This window comes from Budorcas taxicolor, chromosome 1 (assembly GCF_023091745.1).
Source record: "Budorcas taxicolor isolate Tak-1 chromosome 1, Takin1.1, whole genome shotgun sequence".
NCBI lineage: Eukaryota > Metazoa > Chordata > Mammalia > Artiodactyla > Bovidae > Budorcas > Budorcas taxicolor.
This window is the reverse complement of record NC_068910.1, coordinates 145,873,825-145,892,218: the sequence shown is the minus strand read 5'-3', so window position 1 is coordinate 145,892,218 and position 18,394 is coordinate 145,873,825. Positions and strand designations below refer to the sequence as shown.

Below are 18,394 nucleotides of genomic sequence, written 5' to 3'. Positions count from 1 at the left end.
GTTGAACTGTTTGCTCAGTGTCTAAAATAATGCTTGCTGTGCTGTACTTAGTCGCTCAGTCGTGTCCGGCTCTTTGCAACCCCATGGACCTTAGCCCATACTAAATACTCAAAAAGTTTGCAAAGCAATGTCTACTGTGAAACCTTCTTGGTTTTTCCCATTCTAAGTTTTATTCAGTGTACACTCTATTTGCTTAAGGGAAGTCTCAGTCCTGCCGAGTCTAGTCTTTACATTTACGCACAGTATCCGAAAGATTTTCGATTTCATCCTTTCCCAAGTATCTATTTTCCCTGCTCCTGTTGCTGAGTCTCATCTTCCCTTTGTACATCATCACTTTACTACTATCTCTGTTGTACAGAGTGTACTGTGTTACTATCATCATAACAGGATAATCTCTTCATTTCTCTTTCTTCCCTTCTCTTTTATCCTTCCAAATGTCTGCTCTCAATAATGTCACTGCCCAGGCCATCTATTAATGAATGGGCAGAAGACCTTGTTCCTGCTTCACTAGCTCCAGGATTTAAATGTGTCAGCAAGGGAATAAAGAGGTGCTCCGGGAAGCCTGATGACTCCATTATGGACCAACTACATTCCCAAGAGCAGTAAAGCATGTGAGTGCTACCCAGGAGGCCAAACAATGTCATACACCTCCAAATCCCTTTACAGAAATTAAAAGGCAAAGATCAGAGACGCATACAAACTGCAAAAAGACAGCTGACCAAATCTTCATGCATCCTAGATACCGCTTCAGCTCCTGTAACTGAGCCATTTAACTGCTCTGTGTGGAGATCAGTAAAAAACCATTGGTCCTACATCTCCATATTGTTAAGGGAGAACAATCACTACTCTAACACCTTGATTATAGAGGTGGAGTTTCTGGTTAAGATACAAAGATCTATTCGACTTAAGTGACTTAAAAATGCTAATACCAACTATTCCTAAATAAAATCCAAGTCCAAATCACAGATTTAAATGGAAACATGATTTTTAAAAAAAGACAATTTTTTTGAAGTAGAACATTTTCCCAAATATATGGCACTACGATTCAGTGTTTATGTCTAAAACTACTTAGTTTTTTTAAAAAAAGAATAAAACAAAATAGACTTTAAATAAATTTAAATTCCCAACATAAAAACTAAGTTTGGGAAGCCAAGGAGAAGCTTATTTATAAGGTGGAAAGAACTACCATCACAAGTAGATAAATGAGCACCTGGCCTTGTCTCTATGGTTTCTTACAATTCCTTTTATCACCTCTTCTTTTCATGCCAACTTCTCTTTCTTGGTTTAATTTCTCAGTGTAATTCCTTAGGCTTAAATACTTAAACTTTTTTTTTTGTATTGTGGAACTGTTAGCTTAATCTTACTCTCGTGCAGTCTGAATAGCATTTCTAAAAAGTGCTCCACAAGTCCTCATGTCACAGTTTTAACGTGTTGAGCACACTCAGGTAGGTGATCTAACAAAGGCAAATGCTTTTCGGCTCTCGTTCACCAGCTCAGAATCTCACTCTGGTCCTCCCTTCCAGGAAGTCCTGACTCTGCTGATTAAGGGGAGAAACGATGGGCTGGGGTGAGAGCTGCCTGCCACACTCTACCTCTCCTTAATACAGTGCTAAACAGTTTCCTGGAGGAGCTCCAGAATGTGTGTTTTCTAAAAGAGTAAAGAACTGTAGCAGCATCTTCATTCTAGTTCTCACAGCTGGAAGAGTGTGGAGGGTTCAGAGCAGAAGGGAGGGGGCCTGTGATACAGAGCTTACACGATACCACTGACATTCACCAGGTTTCAAATGTCCTCTTGTTTTCCTCCACCGCTGCAAAATCAGACTAAGACAGTAAAAGTGACTTCAAGAAATAACTCCTGGGCAAAGCTCTGCCTTCCCACAGATAAACAAGTAAGTCTCACAGACAGTGTTATGTGATGATGAAGAGAGAGTCTGGGTTTAAAGCTTGGCTTCACCACTTACCGGGAAACTCTAGAAGTTACTTAAGCTCTGTGCCTCAGTTTCTTCATTTGTAAAACAAGGATAATAACAGAACTGACTGTACAGGATCATGCAGATGTTTCATGAGATAAAACACATAAAGCATCGAGAACAGTCCCTGGCATGTAAAAGCTCACGTAAATGATGGCAGTAATAGCTGTTGACGTGATCACTATCACTACTGTTGTTTTCTAAAAGAATTCCAAGAATTGCAATGCCTTCATTCAGCAAACATTTTAATGAGAACCTACCATGTGTGCCATGTATATGGTGCTCAGTACTGGAGACTGAGACTCGAAAGGTGCCGATCCAGATCTTCAAACAGCATTCAATCAAACGTGACAATATATTACAAAGTGGTTATGACAGATAGCAGTATAGGATCTTAAGAAGAAAGAAGCCTGGAGAGGTTTGAGAAAGGCAGGAGGAACCAAACCTGAAGAGGCTGACTGGAGGGCACCAAATGAACTGGAGAGGGAAGATCATTCTGGGCGATGGCAAAACACAGGACTATTAAGCTTAGCAAAGGCAAGTGTATGAAAGGTAACCTGAACCTTAGCCTGAAGATAAATGTGGATCCTTGACTTTAGGACAAAGGATCGGCTGGAATGGGATGAATAAGTGGGGAAGGAGACTGCATGGCGATTACTCCAAAAATAAAAGCCCCTAAGTGAGCAAGGATATATTTAAAAAACTCAAAGTATCTTACAGAAAGGATGGAGCAGAGAGAGTAAACTCCCCAAACATTTAGCAGTTAAAACGGCTGATCTTACTGATTAGATGTAGAGGATTCGAGAGTGGGAAGAGTCAAAAATCAACCAGCACAAAATTATTGATTGGGGGAATGGGGGAATGGTGGTGCAACCGGAATCCAGGCAGAGAGGGTTTTGGGGAGATTATGCCGAGCTTAATCTCAGCAAAAGACTGAAGGCAGAGGAGAAGCGGGTGACAGAGGATGAGATTGGTTGGAAGGCATTACTGATTCAATGGACATGAACTTGGGCAAACTCTGGGAGATGGTGAGGGACAAGGAAGCCTGGCATGCTACAGTCCCCGGGGATGCAGAGTCAGATACGACTTGATGACTGAACAACAGCAATGCCAAGCTTGTTTTTGAAGATGCTGAGCTGAGGTACTCGTGGGACACTCAAGTGGTGCCATGTGGTATGAGGGAAGTCAGAAACACAGTGTCCATCTGTGGAACCGGGTAAGGGTGGAGATAGAGCTGAGCCACTACTGCTCAGGGTGCAGCCAAAGCCACAGAGAAAGGGAGAGGGGTGGAGGTGGCCAAGATGGATGGGTCAGGAAGATGAGAGGACAAGGGAGAAAGAAAGAGCAGAAACAGACTCAAAAGCTGCAATCCAGACCTTCAAACAGCATCCAATCAAATGTGATGATACATCACCAACATTTTCTCAGAACCACTGCACTATTTTCATCCTCATCAATCTTGTCAATAACAACTTTTTCAAACATTCCAGTGTTCTTTATTTATATACCATCTGTTTCACAAATATTTGAGGCAACTTAAGGTAAAGACATACAATAAAATAGCGAAATAAAAATGAAACAAATCAAAGCAAGGAAATACGGTATTAGATTAGAAGATTCTACAGAGGCAGGTTGGGGGAGAAAATGGAAAAGGAATACAATTATGCAAGCCAATGGTGACTACAGAGTTGTTACAGTAAAGGTGCAAGGTTGGCTCTGAGCTTTCTAGTGGCCAAAGTAAGAAAAGAAAGTTACCTTCGTAAGAAGAAACTATACCCTTCCTCAAGCATACCTGATTTGCCCGATTGCCCAGTTAAAAGGAAAATGGCTCCTACTCCACCAAGTTGTTCCAACATGCAAACACTCATCCACATAGTTAGATTCTCATTATCAGGGTGGAAAGATACTGGGTTGTCCAAAAAGTTCATCTGGGTTTTTCCATATTAGTGGAAATCATGTTTCCATTAATATAAATCATATTTCCATAAGATTTAATATCTTATGGAAAAACCTAAATGAACCCTTTGGCCAACCCAATAGAAAGGGGACTGGACTAGAAATCAGGATACCCAGTTATTTATAATACTAGTTATTCTGTTCATCGCCAATCCAAGGCAGATCATTTAAATTCTCTGTGCCTCTTTTCTCAGCTATAAAGCAGGTGCTTTCACTGAGCTAGGGTCAACCAACATTATAGCTTTTGTGTTATCATTCTCCAAGCCAGCATATCTTGACAGACATCACTAATTGATCACAGCACTTTTTTCTCCTGAAGCCTCAACAGACCTCAAAAATCCTGCTCAACAGTGTTCCAAATACCCACCAATGAATCAACATGGGCATTCTAACCCAAGAGCTGCTCTGAAGTGCCTCCAGTGCCGTTATGCCATCAGACACACTACCATGTAATAAGCACGATCTCTATCATATTTTGTGGCATCCTCTCTGAATGGGAAAGGCTAAGGGCAGGGGGTTGACTGCAGCTGCTAAGGTAGGCAGATATGGAACAAAACTCTTTTTGGAGCTATTTTTAAACTTCTAAAAATACTCTGATATATTAAAATTAAAACTCACACAAGTCAAAATACACCACTGATTAAAATAAAATACTTCCAAATGATTCACCAAAGGAAATCTAGGAAAGGTGTAACAGCATGTACTAAAATGAAAATGTTTAGAAGCAGCTCAAATTTCAAAGAATCTTTATTTTGTTCTCTTTCAGAATTTGTATAATGGGCATTTCTGCAAAATGCTCTACAGAAAAGGAGAGCAAATAGTACAATAAATCTGGGTGCAGCACCACTCCGTTGCTACAACCATCAACATTCTGCCATAGGATTTAACTTTAAAAGTCAAGCCTTGGGTGTCCCTGGTGGCTCAGTGGTGAAGAATCCACCCGCCAATGCAGGAGACAGTTTCAATCCCTGATCCAGGAAAATGCCACAGGCCATGGAGCAACTAAGCCCGTGCACCCCAACTACAGAGCCCATGTGCCGAAACTACAGAAGCAGGTGTGCCCTAGAGACTATGCTGCACAAAAGAAGCCACCACAACGGAAAGCCCACACACTGCAGTGAAGAGGCGCCCCTGCTGCTGCAACTAGAAAGAAGCCTGTGCCACAACGAAGACCCAGCACGGCCAACAGTACATAAATAAGTTTTAAGTCAAGCCTTCTGGGACTACAATTCACATTCTGATGGCAAAAGACTGCTTCCTCCAGAAACATACCCAGGTATATGCATTCTGAACACACACATTCATTACAAACAGCAGCTTTCAGACAATATGGGGAAACATACTAGAGTGATATCTGTCCTCTAGATTCCTGCTGCTCAGAGTGTGGTCCCTGATCAGCAACACCAATATCATCTGAGAGTTAGTTAGAAATGCAGAACCTCAGACCACATTTCAAATTTACTGAGTCATAGTTTGCATTTTAATAAAACCCCCAGGTTATCTGTACAATATGGCTTAAGAAGCACTGGTCTACTCTAGACCACCATAACTGTCCTCTGCAAAGCTTTTCTTAATTAAGTGACTTCAGAGGAGCTGGGCAAGAAACCTAACCATGAAAAATAGTGTCCATTTCACTTGGGAGGGCAATTTGCCATTAACTACTCAAATTTAAAGGTATAGCCCATCCTAAAAGAGATCAGTTCTGGGTGTTCATTGGAAGGACTGAGCTGAAGCTGAAACTCCAATACTTTGGCCACGTCATGAGAAGAGCTGACTCATTGGAAAAGACCCTGATGCTGGGAAGGATTGGGGGCAGGAGGAGAAGGGGACAACCGAGGATGAGATGGCTGGATGGCACCACCGACTCGATGGACATGAGTTTGAGTGAACTCCGGGAGTTGGTGATGGACAGGGAGGCCTGGCGTGCTGCGATTCATGGGGTCGCAAACAGTCGGACACGACTGAGCAGCTGAACTGAACTGAATTTATAACCTAGTAATTCCAATTCTCAATACCTTTACTAGAGAACAGTCACCCATATGGTTAATTCTATCACAGCATTTTGAGGGGATTGAAAACAACCTAACTGCCTACTAGGTGAATGGTCAAACAAATCAGTACAGAACAGTCAGCAGAGGTTCACGTGAATGAACCAGACCACAAAAAATTCTCCTAGTCATGTTGAGTGAAAAAAGTAAGTTGCAGAATATACCACTTAGCATAACAACATTTGTTTAAAACAACAGAAAAACAAATGTTTCATTATGTGTTTTCTCTGGATACATATATGCATATGTAAAGGAAGAGAAAAAATCTGGAATGACAGATAACAAAAGGAAACAGAGGTTACATCTGCAAAGAGATGAAGAGAAGTGGGATGAGGGGCGGAAAGCTAAAGGAGGATTATAATATTTTATGTATTTTCTTATTTTCTTAAAGAGAATGCATTCATGTAACTATCTACTTGTGGGACAAATATTTTATAAGTGGCTATGTGATTTCTTACACCAAATGAGTTTATGTAGAGAAAATGCGGTCACGTAGGGTATAGAAAGATGGATAGAAAGTATAAAGACATCTGACAAACTGCAGGTTTTTAGAAATGAGTTTTGTTTGCATGGGCCATTTTCTCTGTTTTCTACAATACATGCATACAGCTGGTATTGAGCTTAGTTTGCACTATTCAAAAATGTCTTCAAAAGTGGTATGTTCATTTTTCTCTGTATTTTTGTATTTCCTTCCTTTGTCTATGATCTATTTGAGAAAAAGTTATATATGTGATTCTTTCTATGGATGCACATTCCAAGTTCCTGGTTCAACAGACAATGATGCACACCAGCTAAATGAATAACTTACAAGCCTATGAATAATACCAGGTTTAAAAAAATCCTAAGAAGTAGGCAAAGCACATACTGTCCTGAACTTATAGCTCAAGAAACAGGCTCGGAAAGGTTGGGTGATGTGCCCAAGGACCCTCTAGCTAGTAGGAGGCAAAGCTGAGCCTTGGCTCCCACTTGGTGATTCCAAGCCCTCTGTCCTTTCAACTGTACCATATCTGTCATGTCACCGTCCTTAAATATGATACTTAGGTACACTTCTAGGCAGTTTTTTAGATAACTTCATATTGAAAATTCTCCTGAGAAATATTAGAATTCAATATGTACACTTTGGGGATCTCATATCTGATTATTTGAGTTTCTTTTCTAATATCTTGCCTTGACAAGCCCAAGGAGATAAGACTGAAAAATGTACTACCATACTATTCCCATCATGAAGTAGAAAAAGGATGAATTCTAACTACTCTGAGTTTAAAAACCCATCTGTTCTAATTTATAAGGGGAAAAAATAGTATAAAAGTAGACAGATACTATACACCCACCATCTTTAAAGATTATCATAGTCCACGAGGAAAATCCTAAAGAGAGTGTAAACAGTGTTACAGAGTAGAAGGTAAAGGGGGAAATCCAGTTCTCTATCCTTAACAAAGTGAAAGTAGCTCGGTCGTGTCCAACTCTTTGTGACCCCATGGACTATACTATACAGTCTATGGAATTCTCCATGGAGGGGGTAGCCTTTCCCTTTTCCAGGGAATCTTCCCAACCCAGGGATTGAACCCAGGTCTCCCGCATTGCAGGCTGATTCTTTACCAGCTGAGCCACCAGGGAAACCCAAGAATACTGGAGTGGGTAGCCTATCCCTTCTCCAGGGTATCTTCCTGACCCAGGAATCGAACTGGGATCTCCTGCAATTCTTTACCGACTGAGCTATTAGGGAAACCCCTCCTTAATAAAGGAAAGTGACCAAATACCTGAAAGCTTTTCATGGGAAATAGTTGCAATCTGACTAATTGGCTTTGTGAAGTTAAATTTTTTTTTTTTAAGTGTAAAGTTAACAAGGTTAAAAGCTCATACTGGACTTTAGATAACAAGATAATACAACTGACTTCTTGATCCTCTTAAGCACTGTGGCTAGAGAGGAGCTACTCTGGACACACATGCATGCCTCTATTTATAGCATCGAGCACGAAGTCTGATGGGAAAAGCTCCTAAACCATTTAAAAATCAAACTATTTTAAGTATCTCACAACTTTCTAAGAATTTATTTTTGTTTGTCTTAATATTGTTCCCAAAAGTTGGATCATAAATTGTATGTGTGCGCTTCTGCATGCATGTGTATGTTGACTTTTGAGAAATGTGCAAAATGAGGTTAGTGGGTTTGAAGCATTAAAGGGTCTATGGAAAGGCTCTAACCAGAGCTCCGTTTGTGGGATAAGGTCCTGGGGGCTCATGGTATGACTAAGAAATGAATTCACTGCCTAAAAAGTACTTAAAAAAAAAAAAAAACAGAATCAGGCAGAATTTAAATATTGTTAAAAAACATGAATCAAGTACAGCTCATTTCAAATATTAGGCATATTTCCCATAACCATTTAAAACATATACATACTGACTTTGGGAACTTGCTAAATTTAAACCCTGACTCAGTAGAGAAAGACAAGTCCTTCTTTTTTCTTTTGCGGAGGGAAGAATGGGAGATTGCCCCAGTAGAGAGGACTTTTAAAAACACCCTGTATGTGCCAAGAACTTCACATGCCAGGAACTTTTTAATTACGTAGAGAATTACTAGCCCTACCCACTTTCTTTTGAACACGTAAAAACCAGTTGAAGACGTTTAAGACCTGCTTGGGATCACAACTAACTTCCCACATTGGTCTGTTTGACTATCCCTTCTTTCTATCACACTGACACTCCACTAGGCCAGTGGCACCACTTGTTTGCACTGGACAGCCCTAAAAGGGGTTTTACTGACCATCTCGTCTCTGCTTGGAATTAATCTTTTGATCATGTCTTTCTCTAATGTGCCATGTTTTTAAAGGTCACACTCATTTATACAGAAAGTTATATTACCACCCACTAATTTTGAAAAAGAACACTTGAAAAGGGCTTTCCACCCCACCATGGCACTTACAAGGTGGTCATCAAAAAATGGTTATTCCTAGTAATTTTATTCCATCACTGGGAGCTCAGAATGTAAATTAATGGGCACAGCTACACTGGTCTTGTCTGAAAATAGCTACATGACTAACTGTGTCCACACAGTGACTAGAGTAAGTTAAAATGCAAGACTCATGGGTTGCAGAAACTCTGTAGAGGGAGCCTTCATAAAGGTTGACCCAGGACCCCAGGCTGAAGGCTGGGAGGTAGAGGTCACTGGCTTTCTAGTTCGGTCACCAATAGCACCCATCTGAGATTTCTGCCACCAGTCTTATTGTGATTATTGTTTTAAATTCTATCTTAAGGAACACATATGAAGAAGTTATGCAGTAGGAATTAACCACCTGTCAGCTGTGGGCCTTGTGGTATCAACTGGCAGGCTTGACTCAATTAGTAATTGTAATTAATTATATAACTTTTAGTTCACATTTAATTCCACTAAAATGTATGGTGAAACTAGGCCATTTATGAAGGTTTATGCATAAAAGGACAATGATCAGGTTAAAGGTTATCATACATTTGATTCAGATTTGAGATACACAAGATACTTATAATAAACTAAGAGTGGACCTTCTTGCTCCATGAACAGCAATAAAAATTAAGTGTGCCCTTCACATATATAGGTTCAGAACATTTGGATTCTTACTGAAAACAGACTGATGCCTTTGCTCTGGGAAGGCCATGAAAGGCCTAATCCCACCCCAGCCTCAGCAGGGAGAATGTGATGGGTTTTTCCAGGACTACAGGGAGCCCTGTGGAGGTGAAGGGCTTACAGTGGTGGGAAGCCTCAGGGCCGCTGAGATTGCCACCGTCAGCAAGTGGAGTTCTCATCCTTGAGGGCAGGACAGAAGGTTCTCAGAGAGCCCAAGCTAGCCATTGATTACAAACTCAGGGACATGAACCAGGGCTGTCACTTTGTCACTATAACCACAGGCCACTGCCTCTGCACCTGGTTCTTGGTTTACATCACTTTATGCGGAAATATCTCAATTTTCAAGATCTGATTGGCCAAAGTGGCTAACACCTGTCTGTGCAACAGCTCTCCATCTATGATATAAGTCATCCCAGCAAATCAGAGTACTGGGCTCAGGGTACAGGATGAATGTAGTTCATTCTTGTGGAATGTCAATTTCATGTAAAGTTTTAAAACATTTTTGATATGTTTATACTAAAGCAAACTCATATATAGTGGGGTCACATCACCAGAAACAGAAATGTTTAAAAAAAAATACAAGAAGGGACAAGTTTTGTGCTCACAGAGATGACTTTGGTGGCTACCACCCCATTACCCTGGGGAATGTTGGTAGAGACAACCAACATTGTTGAGGAACACTGGCCGGCTGGATCTCTACACTGCTTCTTCAGGGTCTAGCCTGGAATGGAAGCTCCCTCTCCCCAGACACTTTCAGCTCCCAGCCCAGCAGAAGGCATGAATCCTTGGCACTGCCTCTTTCATTATCCTCCACCACACTATGCTCTAAGTCAACCACAGGGCTGGGCATGACTACATCAGTACTGGCTAGGTTGTGAAGACTGTCCAGGACACTGAGTGCTGTATAAACAGCCTCTTGTTATCGATCATCATCAAACCTTGCAACAGTGGTAGAAAAACAAAGTGGTACTGGGGATCAAGGTGGGACATGGGGAACTGTATCTACAGGAATGAGTGTGTGAGTGAGAACAGCTGGGATGAGGAAAACTAACAGAAAAAAATGAGGCATGTGCAGAAATAGCAGTGGTAAAGCCAGCACCAGAAACACAGTCACTAACCACCCCATCACATGCCAGGCACTGGAGACACAGGATACGTAAGTCGCAGCCCTTGCCTGTGAGGTAAAATCAGGATGACTTAAGTCTGAATTTCAGTGGCTGTTGTCAAAATCTGTATACTATAAATCCAACTTTATTTTTCAGGTAATATAATGATGTATCTGTGCTTTCTTTCCAATTTAGAGCTGGCTTAATGGTAAGGAGCCCATCCCCATGGAGATGGGGATTAGAGGTCTTTACACTGCAACACCTACATTCATTTTATTGTGTCAATAACAAACATTAAGAAAAAATAAGAATTTTAGTCTAATACACAAGAAGCATCTGTCTGCTATGAGAGATTAATCATTTGACAAACTTCTTAGAGGTTAAAAAGAGTTTTCTTTTTGATTTCCAGTGCTGTAGGGTTTGCTGTGAATGCAACTTCTGGACCGAATGGGTCACTGAACTGGATCAGAAGTTTCATTCATTCAACTATGCTGTAACAAGTTTAACGGATTGAAGAAAATGTTCTAGATCCTCGGCTAAACACTAGAATACTCAGAGGCCAGTAAGCCATATGTCCCGTCTTCCAGAATTTAGTCTCAGGCAGTGCTTCACAAACCTTTTTTCATTACTGTTCCTTTAATGAGCCTAACTGTGTTGACATTTGTTCTCACTGCTCCTCCCTGCCTTCCCGCCCCCAAGAAATGTTAATGTTAGAGATACACTATACATCTGTTTATATATTGTGGTTCTTTGAAAAGCTGCAAGATATGCAGTATCTAAGATTTCTCACCCTCCAAAGACCAATATCACCCCAATTAGGAGCAACATAGCCCAATTCAGAATTCCTGATCTAGGGTAGATGTTTATATACCCCCCATAAGATATGTGAAAGGGTATGTACACACACACACACATTTTAAAATGAAACTACTGAAGGACTCCATGATTTTAAAAAAAGGATATGGGATCTAAAACAGGGGTCAAAAAACTTATTCTATTAGGATCAGATTGTAAATATGTATTTTAGTTTTGGGGGGCTAAATACTGTCTTTGTGGCATATTCTTCTTCATTTTGTTTTTGTTTGATTTGATTTTATAACCCTTTAGAAATATAAAAACCTTCCTTAATTCAAGGACCCTACCAAAACAGGCTACCGGCCAAATCTGGCCTGTGGGCTAGAGTTGCTGACTCCTGATGTACAGGGATAACAGCTAACATTTTTTGAGATCCTACCATTTATTAAAAAGTAACTGTTTGTAGTATGGTGGCTGCCAGGAGCTAGAAGGAGAGGGAACTGGGGAGTTATTGTTAATGGGTATAGAGTTTCAGTTTTGCAAGATGAAAAGAGTTCTGGAGATGGATGGTGATGATTGGTTGCACAATACTATGGATGTATTTAATACCACTGAATTGTACACTTAAAAATGGTTAAGAGAATAAATTTTACATTGTGTTTATTTTACCACAATAAAAAAAAAAACCGGTAATTTTTCTTAAAAAGTTTAACTTTCATGTAACACTCACCCTAAAACCATATAAAGTAGATATCTTCATTTTATAGCTAACAAATATGAGGCTAAAAGAGCTCTGACAACTTGCCCAAGTTACAAAGCTGGCAACTGGAGTGCTGAGGTTTGAATCCTTGCCTGTCAGTTTAAAAGACTGAGCTCTTAGTCATTCTCACCATCAAGTACTCCTTTTATTTATTCTCTCCAACAGATGCCATATTTCAAAAGGTTTTATCTGCTAAACAAACATCATTTACTAATACTTTTTGTTTCTTAAACAGTTCTCCTAAAATACATATCTGACAATCAGCGCTTTAGATCCATTCATGATTCAGTCCATTCTTAAAAGCTCTGAAGTGATATGATTTTATTCAAAACTAAAAGAAATTTGTTGCTCTAGTTAGCCTGCCTAGATTTTCCCTTAAATTATAAGTATAAAGTTCATGAGGGGATTTTCCTCCTCTCTCTGCTTCACGCCACCATCCTCAGTTCCTGAGACTGGGCGCAATACCTACAAATTCAAAGAAATGCTCACACTTCCTTACGTCTGGGTCCTTTGCATTTAGGAGACCTCACGATGTACATGAAACAACAGAAGGCAGATGGAATCGAGAATCCCTTTCAGTGCTCACGTTTTATGATTCCATGCCTCGATATACATATATTGTCGGTATTCATTTAGTCAGTCAACCATAATTCTTGAGAACACACTATAGCACACAGTGCTAATCTGTGAAAACACAGAATAAAATGGAAGAGAAACTTTAAGTTCATTTGGGTATAAAGTCTAGAACTGGACAAAAACAACAGAAGAAAGACTTTAAAAGATTTTCAATGAATTATGGAAAGAATTTTCCCAGTTGTTGAAACTGAGTCCCACACGAACTGAAAAAGCAAAACACTGCTATGGCTGCCTGTTTGTAACAATTCTCTCACGCCAGTGTCTGCGCGACCTCCCTGGGCAAGTGACACAAGCCTACCTTGTTTGTCCTCTTGGCTGGCTGAGCTGTCCCGGACACATAATCTATGTCAGGACAATCAGAAATCTTCCCTGGGGGAAAGGGATTCTGTTTCTTCCCAATCCTAGGCTGTAAAGACATCTACAGACTGGCCTTGACCAGGGTGCCTCCTTCCATGCAGAGGAAGCCCGTCTGCAGTAAGAAAAAGATGAAGCCGACATTAAAGAAAGGGACAAAAGGCAGAGAGAAAGCATGCAGGAGCCAGATACTCAGCGGTGTTCAAGTCCCTGGTTCTCCGGGTCCTTAAAACCCACTTTATCCAGCTCATCCTGCACTGTGGTTAAGCAGGCAAAACACTTCTCTTCGTCTAGCTTAAGCAAGTTTCTGTTACCTGCAACCAGGAATCTTAACGCACAGGCTGAGGAGGCTGCCTGACCTGGAAGGACCAAGTGCGTCATCCCAGAGAAAGTAGGCTAAAGGTAACCAGCTCCTTGGCCACCCTGAGCTGTTCCTCATCCTTCCTCCACCTGGAGTTTTCAGCTGAGAAACTAGGTTAAACCTCTTTGCTTACCAGGTGTGCACAAATCTCTTAAACAGGCAGATCTGACATAATGTACTGTAAGTATTTTTGTTTTTAGACAGAAATGAGTAACCCAAAAATCCTCAAACAGAATTATTTTTATCTTGAGAGCCCCTTTACATTTTATAGAGCATCCAGAAACAAGTGTGAAAAAAGGCTTCAGGCTATACATAATAAAGAGCTTTCAGGGAACTGTTAAGAACATAATCCCTCCAAATAGCTCATGTAAATTATATAATCTGTGGAAAGAAATCTTGCACCACAAAGAGAATGACAAGAAAAGTTTCATTTTCTTCCAACCCAGCCACCAGCCCAATCACCCTTTATTTTGCTGATTTTATAGTATAATCATTTTCCATACCTTTCCTTCTCACAACTTTTTGTCCCCATGTGAAACTAGATGAAATTACTCACCAGTAAATACTCTCAATTTTACCTAAGATTGGGGAGCTATGAACAAAAACAATATGCAACTAAATTAATCACCAGGCACAAGGAAAAGCGATCTGTCACCCTAATAGAAAACTGAGAAATAATTTATTAGTAGAATATTCAGAAAAGGTTTTTTTTAGTATCTCAGATTACTACTTTAAGAGTTTAATAGAAGGTAACTAAGAATCACTCTCTAATCAAAGACTATGTAAAAGCAAACTGCCCACATCATGTTTTTCACTAGTTTAAGAACAATTCTGAATAATTGTAAAAACTGACTTTTTCATCACTGATATTCAGTGTAAGAAAAGAGATTTTGCCACCAGAAACATACGCTATTCCAAAGTCAGTCTACATATTGCTAGAAGAGCAGCAGTTTACAGAAAACAGTCCCATTAGACCTAGTGAAGTGGCCTTCTGACAATGGTCAGATTATAAACTCTAAGCCAATGGTCAGATTATAAGCCGTGAAACTGCAGTGGTCCACTGCTCTGGTAGCACCTGGCATATAGCAGGTGGTCAACACATGTTTAGTGAATAAGTAAATAAAGGGATCAGTAAGTAAATTCAGTGCTAATAAACAGCTCAATATAAGAAAGTTGTTAAGCAACTGACAAAGATGAAAACAGAATGTAAAAGTTTCTCTCCTAAATTCAACCTAATTCATCAAGTACTGAGCGGCAGATCCTCTGTGCCAGGCACTGGACTAGTAACTGCTGACACACAGATAAAGAACTGAGCCAATGCATGTCTGAGTGAGCTGACATCACGGAAAGGCCCAACTTTCACAGGACCTATCAGCTTACGAGGAGGTTCACCTTTAGTGACACTGTCAAGGTGGGAAGAAGGGAGAAAATACCATGAGAAACTGACGTGATCTTTTAAGTATCCTAACTAGCCATTACAATGTAAGCCCTAAAAGCATACAGTATCACACAACCTTTTCCCATAACATCATTTCTATAGAATGATATATTTCAACAGGGATACTATAGTTCCAGGAACAAGTTCCACGTTCCTAATTCTTCTCCTTTCCTCCCACTAGAGCTTTGCTCAGGCAGAGGTGCAGGGAAAGAGAAGGAATAAAGGGCAGCTTTAACAATGAGTTTTTCTAAAAGGGGAAAATGAAAGAAGGAAAGATGGGGGAGGTGGTAATATTCCTATATATGTATAAATAATATTGCTCATCTGTGTGTCTAAAGATGGGAATGGCTACAGCTTTAATTCTGAATCTCACTATACCCAGGCGAACTTTTTCACACTGAATTCCACCTACTAAATTTATCACTTTTATTACCATCTGTGTGAATGAATGATCACATGGACAAAATCACTCATAAATTATTACAAATCCTGTTAAAAAGCAGATTATCACTTTATTGGTTTCAGTTCACCTCAGTCGCTCAGTCGTGTCCGACTCTGCGACCCCATGAATCACAGCACGCCAGGCCTCCTTGTCCATCACCAACCCCAGGAGTTCACTCAGACTCACGTCCATCGAGTCCGTGATGCCATCCAGCCATCTCATCCTCTGTCGTCCCCTTCTCCTCCTGCCCCCAATCCCTCCCAGCATCAGGGTCTTTTCCAATGAGTCAACTCTTCGCATGAGGTGGCCAAAGTATTGGAGTTTCAGCATCAGTATCAGTCCTTCCAATGAACACCTAGGGCTGATCTCCTTTAGAATGGACTGGTTGGATCTCCTTGCAGTCCAAGGGACTCTCAAGAGTCTTCTCCAACACCACAGTTCAAAAGCATCAATTCTTCGGCACTCAGCTTTCTTCACAGTCCAACTCTCACATCCATACATGACCACAGGAAAAACCATAGCCTTGACTAGACGGACCTTTGTTGGCAAAGTAATGTCTCTGCTTTTGAATATGCTATCTAGGTTGATCATAACTTTCCTTCCAAGGAGTAAGCGTCTTTTAATTTCATGGCTGCAGTCACCATCTGCAGTGATTTTGGAGCCCCCCAAAATAAAATCTGACACTGTTTCCACTGTTTCCCCATCCATTTCCCATGAAGTGATGGGACCAGATGCCATGATCTTTGTTTTCTGAATGTTGAGCTTTAAGCCAACTTTTTCACTCTCCTCTTTCATTTCCATCAAGAGGCTTTTCTGTTTCTCTTCACTTTCTGCCATAAGGGTGGTGTCATCTGCATATCTGAGGCTATTGAGATTTCTCCCGGCAATCTTGATTCCAGCTTGTGCTTCTTCCAGCCCAGTGTTTCTCATGATGTACTCTGCATAGAAGTTAAATAAGCAGGGTAACAATATACAGCCTTGACATACTCCTTTTCCTATTTGGAACCATGTCCAGTTCTAACTGTTGCTTCCTGACCTGCATACAGATTTCTCAAGAGGCAGGTAAGGTGGTCTGGTATTCCCATCTCTTTCAGAATTTTCCACAGTTTACTGTGATCCACACAGTCAAAGGCTTTGGCATAGTCAATAAAGCAGAAACAGATGTTTTTCTGGAACTCTCTTGCCTTTTCGATGATCCAACGGACGTTGGCAATTTGATCTCTGGCTCCTCTGCCTTTTCTAAAACCAGCTTGAACATCTGGAAGTTCATGGTTCATGTACTGTTGAAGCCTGGCTTTTTTTGAGCATTACTTTACTAGCATGTGAGATGAGTGCAATTGTGCGGTAGTTTGAACATTCTTTGGCATTGCCTTTCTTTGGGATTGGAATGAAAACTGACCTTTTCCAGTCCTGTGGCCACTGCTGAGTCTTCCAAATTTGCTGGCATATTGAGTGCAGCACTTCACAGCATCATCTTTTAGGGTTTGAAATAGCTCAACTGGAATTCCATCACCTCCACTAGCTTTGACGCTTCCTAAGGCCCGCTTGACTTCACACTCCAGGATATCTGGCTCTAGGTGAGTGAGCACACGATCAAGGTTATCTGGGTTGTGAAGATCTTTTTTGCACAGTTCTTCTGTGTATAGTTCTCTGCCACCTTTCCTTAATATCTTCTTCTTCTGTGAGGTCCATACCATTTCTGTCCTTTATTGTTCCCATCTTTGCATGAAATGTTCCCTTGGTATCTCTAATTTCCCAACAGAACTATTAGGTTGGTGCAAAAGTAACTGCGGTTTCACATTGTTGACCTTTGCCATCTGATATTGGAATACAACAGTCCATGGGGTTGCAGAGAGTAAGACACAACTGAGTGACTAACACTCTCCCTTTTTCACTGGAATACATTCTTAAATAAACGTGGTTATGTTATACATCATTTTAATGTGCATTTCTCACTTTATGCTTTTTTGCTGACTTATTACTTGCTGTTTATATTTACTTTAGACTATAGAAATTATTCCCCCCCCTCCAAAAAAAAGAAAACAGTGACAGACTTTATTTTCTTGGGCTCCAAAATCACTGTGAATGGTGACTGTAGCCATGAAATTAAAAGACACTTGTTCCTGGGAAGAAAAGCTACCACAAACCTAGACAGTGTATTAAAAAACAGAGACATCACTTTGCTGACAAAGGTCTGTCTAGTCAAAACTATGGTTTTTCCAGCAGTCATGTATGGATGTGAGAGCTGGACCATAAAGAAGGCTGAGCACTGAGGAACTGATGCTTTCAAACATGGAGAAGACTCCTGAGAGTCCCTTGGATAGCAAGGAGATCAAACCAGTCATTCCTAAAGGAAATTAACCCTGAATATTCATTGGAAGTACTGATGCTGAAGCTGAAGCTCCAATACTTTTGGCTACTTGATGCAAAGAGCCAACTCACTGCAAAAGACCCTGACACTGGGAAAAATTGAGGGCAGGAGGAGAAGGGGTCAACAGAGGATGAGATAGTTGGATGGCATCTGTCTAGTTGGACTGACTCAATGGACATGAGTTTGAGCAAACTAGGAGATAGTGAAGGACAGGGAAGCCTGGCGTGCTGCAGTCCAAGGGGTCATAAAGAGTCAGACACGACTTAGCAACTGAACAGTAACAACAAAGAAATGATGCTAGACAAAAAGCAAATTCTAGTGATATTCTTGAGTTCAAAATGAGTCATAAAGCAGAGGTGACAACTCGCAACATCAACAACGCATTTGGCCCAGGAATTGCTAATGAACGTACAGTGCATTAGTGGTTCAGGAAGTTTTGCAAAGGAGACGAGAGCCTTGAAGACAAGGAGCATCAGTCAGTTCAGTCACTCAGTTGTGTCTGACTCTTTGCGACCCCAGGGACTGCAGTACACCAGGCTTCCCTGTCCATCACCAACTC

At 40.7% G+C, this 18,394-nt stretch overlaps 1 protein-coding gene across 2 annotated transcripts in view; it reads right to left on the bottom strand.

Annotated features, from left to right (window-relative positions):
* IGF2BP2 (insulin like growth factor 2 mRNA binding protein 2) overlaps positions 1-18,394 on the bottom strand; it is a 162,050-nt gene that overhangs the window by 115,213 nt on the left and 28,443 nt on the right. The window contains exon 1 of one of the 2 annotated variants that reach the window (XM_052636460.1): positions 13,168-13,238. The exons of the other annotated variant lie outside the window; for it this stretch is intronic. Coding sequence (XP_052492420.1) covers positions 13,168-13,208 — 41 coding nt within the window. The 5' untranslated portion in view covers positions 13,209-13,238. Of the gene's footprint in view, positions 1-13,167; positions 13,239-18,394 lie in introns of those variants that run through there. 2 annotated transcript variants of the gene reach the window in all.